Source organism: Phytophthora infestans, genomic scaffold, assembly GCF_000142945.1.
Source record: "Phytophthora infestans T30-4 supercont1.36 genomic scaffold, whole genome shotgun sequence".
Taxonomy (NCBI): Eukaryota; Oomycota; class Peronosporomycetes; order Peronosporales; family Peronosporaceae; genus Phytophthora; species Phytophthora infestans.
The window spans coordinates 1237653-1242733 of NW_003303723.1; the positions used below are offsets into that span (position 1 = coordinate 1237653).

Below are 5081 nucleotides of genomic sequence, written 5' to 3' on the forward strand. Positions count from 1 at the left end.
AGGATGTGCTAACGCTTGCGTTTTTGCACTTTATAGGGAGACTTACAAAAAAAGAGATTTGTCAAGGTGGTCACAATTTACGGCCATCATCGACCCAATACAAAAACTATGTAACATAAAACGTGTGTAAATTTTTGGCTGACTTGAAATTTGTAAGGACTGAGGATAGAGAGCTTAAAGTAGTTGCATGGGGGTGTAGACAATAGTATTATATGTAACGAGTTGCACTCGCACCTCTGCTTGATCGATATTGATGAAGACTACCCAATCAATATGAAAATTTTTTTTTCTCAAATGTAAGATCGCGACGACTACACAACATGATTTGCTTTAGAAAGAACCATACTGATGACTAGCTCAACATTCTCCATCAATATCGGGGATGCATTGAGCGCTAAGGTTCACTTACTACGAAGCCTTAAGGAACAGAAGCCATTAGATAACGGACTCGAAGGTAAACCAGATCTTTATTGGAGACAACAGACAGCACTGTGCAGCCCAATCATTTTGTAAAAAGCGAACTTAGGGAGAAGCAGCAGCAAATTGCTTAGACGACGCAATACACAAGTCCTTGAACGTCATTATAACGTACGACTGAATGCATATCTTACAAGAAAAACTCACTTACCGTCTTGCTTTTCTATGGAGGGACAGTTATAAATCTGGAGAGCAGGATGCGACGTAACGTAGATCCGTTTTTCTACACTTAAAGCATGTTTTCATGTCATCTTGAATTATTAAAACTAATATGTTGTAAAGCAGTTGCAAATATCGGCCCCCGTACAGCAGCAGCGTTATCGGATGTCCTAGGAGACTGCTAAACGTTCTATAATACTCGAAGTGGTCTAGCTCCTTCAATAAGCAAGCGATAGTCAAAAGCGTAGTAGCGGAGCAATTACATGCTGAATGAAAAAAAAATGCTTACTTACTTGAATTTCGTGAATACACCGAATTGCGCGAGTTATTGTGAATCGTCACTGGGCTTACATTAAATTGCGACAGTAGCGTCAACAGGTTTGTCGTTATGCCTGTTGGATAGTCAGTAAGTTCTCAACTATGGATGTGCAGCGCATCATGCGCTGGTCACCATGGACAGTGATTGGGGCTGGTCCATAATGACAAGAAACCGGTCAATGTGTTCTGCTGATATGGAAGAAAATTCCTATCAGCTCCTTTACATTAAATGATGTTAATATGGATAATCCAGAGAGTTCTTTATCACTTTAAAGAACGATTTACTATTGTAATAGTAAAAACCACAAAAGATACAATCACAAGCGAATGAGGCTAAAGGAGGCGCTGTCTAGAAATTAAAGAGTGAAATTGATTGAGTTAGAATCCTAGTACAGTACCCCCTTCTACATCTAACATGCAGCCCCTACTGTAGGGCCTCCCAACTACGGGCAGCCAGCGTTTTAGAAGCTAGCATTTATATCGAACAATATTTTTCTTGAAGGAAGATGGGTACTCGCACCTATCGCACTCTTCTTTATAGCCAGTGACCTTTTGTGCGGGGTCCCGTACAGCCTTAGTGGTAACAATGTCCAATTTAGGTCGCTGGAACAGGAAATTGCAAGTGTTTCTTAGCTCGCTCGTTTATTTCATTGATAATGAAGCATGTGCTTAGAACAGACAGGTAGTCATTTAATTCTACCGCAGTCTATCGTCGTTTTACATGTTTATTGAGGCTCTGGTGCAGGCGACACATCTCTTATGGTACGTTAGATGGAACAGAAGAAGCACTGCATGGGGTGAACATCTCTAGCTGTATTAGACTACTGGTCGCTCAAACATCGTCACCTACAGCCTTGAATGTGGATTTCTTGACGATGGCAATGCTTATTTACTTGTGCGTTTACAGCGCTTGTAGACTCACTAAGCTTAACATGGTCTTGCACTTGTCGCAGATACATTATACGAACTCGTTTACCCAATCAGCTACACGAAATACCATCTCGTACAGTTTACCAGCGTTTTATCGTGTTGGGTCTACATTCTTCGTGTGATATTGCTGCGCTTAGCCAAGGTGTAAAAAAGTTTTATAAGCTCATCGCCTACTACGTCTTCAACAGCAAGACACCATCATCATCATGTATAAAGCAACGCTGCAGCCGAGGTAACTGCTGTATTCAATAGTTACGAAGCCAAACCATCCAGTGGAGAAGATGATTGTTCACAATGAGCTTGTAGTCATCCGGTTACTTGTTGTGGTAGTACCAGCTGCGGTACAGCATACGGAGATTGTCGTACTCCTCGTCAGGAATTCTGTTACCGAGTTTGACAGGGCTGTAGCCGTATGCTTCCAATCTCTTAAAATAATTCAAGAGGCTTCCACTCACATTGTTGGCAGTTCGCTTCTGGGCTTTGTTTACATACACCGTTAGCTTGTCGACGTTGAAGAGGTTGGCAGCATTCGCCCTTTCCTCTTCATCGTCATCGTCGCGATAATCGTTGCTGTCGAAGCGCAAAAGCCTCTTCTCGCGCTCAGCACCAAGGTGAACTGAAACTTCTGGTGATGCATACTTCGCGATATTGGGCATGGGCTCGGAGGCTTCGGCTGCAGCATTAGCGCTTGCGATGATAGTGGTCACAGTAGCGACTACTAGATAGACGCAGGACAGACGCATTGGTGAACGGCGGTGGCTCTTGATCCGAAATGAAGACAGTTGGGGCACAAAGTGATGGCTTTCGTACGACGCAGATTGCAGAGTGAAATTGTTAGCTGCTTTCGTGTGCTCAGCTACTTCGATGTCTAATGATATCAATATTACAAAGTACAGGTGTCACAACGCAAGCCAGGTCTCTGTATGGGACAGTATGTGAAAAAGGCAGGGCATTGATTAGATACAGGTTACGATATCCTGAATATCCACTCGGTTTCTAAATCGGGTTATATATATTGCTTGTCTGGTCCTCTCTTTTAGACTGCTATGCTTTCTGTTCAGTAGTATATTAAACCACTTGAAAACTTCAAAAATTGGGAAGCGTTCGTCAGAAGCACGTTTCCCTGAACTATAATGTTACTGGTCGTAACGCTACACTTCACCGTCGTTGACTGTAAGCGATAGTTGGGTATAAAATAAATGATTTTTCTCGAGGGTCTTAATTGAGAGTTGGTAGAATTTTCTGGAGATTTGTTGCTTGTCTCACGCGGGCAGTAATTTAGCTTATATTGGAAGCTGTATTAGGCTGTTTTCGTACTATTTGTCTCCGTAGACAGCAATGTCGTTAGTGTATCGCTGAGAACCTGTTTACTGACTGTTAGCTAGAGAGTCACGGAAGTAGCTGACATGCTGGTGGAGTTAGACTGGTTCATCGTCAATTTCGGAGCAGTTTGTCTTTCTCGTGTGTGTTTTCGTTTTGATGTGAGCCGTTTGTGTTTCGATCTAACGATTTGATCCAGAAATAGTGTACATTGTAAACTGGGGATCCTCACCCAATCTTGCTTAAGCCTAAGGCTTGCCGTGCCTTCGGTGGTCTATTACATTGTAATACTCCAGAGTTTTAATATTTCGTTTGGTTGGATGTCGTTAATGTCAACAGGCTTGTCGTTATGCGTGTCGGATCGCAACCAAATGCTGCACTATCCATGCGCTGGTTATCGGGATCTGCGTTATATCATTGGATTTGTTATGCCTGGTCCTTTTTGACGAGAGACCGGTCAATGTGTTGTTAGCATATTGAGCTGCAAAACAGAATATTGCAAGACGCTTCAACCACGTGGATTTACGTAACGTTTATGATGCCAGGTGAAGAATTGGTGCCTGTAGTTACATGTATCTGCTTCCATCGGCTACATGCAAGTTCATTCATTCATACTTACAATACAATCGTGTATTATTGGGATGACACTTTTGTAACGCCGAAAACTACGACTGTACTGATGCATGAGCGCTAAGGTTCACTTACTACGAAGTCTTAAGGAACAGAAGCCAATAGATAACGGACTCGAAGGCAAACCAGATCTTTATTGGAGACAACATACAACACTGTGCAGCCCAATCATTTTGTAAAAAGTGAACTAAGGAGAAGCAGCAGCAAATTGCTTAGACGACGCAATACACAAGTCATTAAGCGTCATTATAACGTACGACTGAATGCATATCTTAAAAGAAAAACTCACTTACCGTCTTGCTTTTCTATGGAGTGACAGTTATGAATCTGGAAAGTAGGATGCGTAGATCCGTTTTTCTACACTTAAAGCATGTTTTCATGTCATCTTGAATTATTAAAACTAATATGTTGTAAAGCAGTTGCAAATATCTGCCCCCGTACAGCAGCAGCGTTATCGGATGTCCTAGGAGACTGCTAAACGTTCTATAATACTCGAAGTGGTCTAGCTCCTTCAATAAGCAAGCGATAGTCAAAAGCGTAGTAGCGGAGCAATTACATGCTGAATGAAAAAAAAATGCTTACTTACTTGAATTTCGTGAATACACCGAATTGCGCGAGTTATTGTGAATCGTCACTGGGCTTACATTAAATTGCGACAGTAGCGTCAACAGGTTTGTCGTTATGCCTGTTGGATAGTCAGTAAGTTCTCAACTATGGATGTGCAGCGCATCATGCGCTGGTCACCATGGACAGTGATTGGGGCTGGTCCATAATGACAAGAAACCGGTCAATGTGTTCTGCTGATATGGAAGAAAATTCCTATCAGCTCCTTTACATTAAATGATGTTAATATGGATAATCCAGAGAGTTCTTTATCACTTTAAAGAACGATTTACTATTGTAATAGTAAAAACCACAAAAGATACAATCACAAGCGAATGAGGCTAAAGGAGGCGCTGTCTAGAAATTAAAGAGTGAAATTGATTGAGTTAGAATCCTAGTACAGTACCCCCTTCTACATCTAACATGCAGCCCCTACTGTCGGGCCTCCCAACTACGGGCAGCCAGCGTTTTAGAAGCTAGCATTTATATCGAACAATATTTTTCTTGAAGGAAGATGGGTACTCGCACCTATCGCACTCTTCTTTATAGCCAGTGACCTTTTGTGCGGGGTCCCGTACAGCCTTAGTGGTAACAATGTCCAATTTAGGTCGCTGGACACAGGAAATCGCAAGTGTTCTTAGCTC

General features: G+C 42.1%; 1 protein-coding gene across 1 annotated transcript; it reads right to left on the reverse strand.

Annotated features, from left to right (window-relative positions):
* Positions 1-2198: 2198 nt before the first annotated feature.
* On the reverse strand, positions 2199-2627 carry PITG_14736 (PexRD8 family secreted RxLR effector peptide, putative; the record flags this gene model as incomplete). Its single annotated transcript, XM_002898567.1, has 1 exon — positions 2199-2627. One exon carries the CDS (start codon positions 2625-2627, stop codon positions 2199-2201), a length of 429 nt encoding a protein of 142 aa, XP_002898613.1.
* Between the last annotated feature and the right edge of the window lie 2454 nt (positions 2628-5081).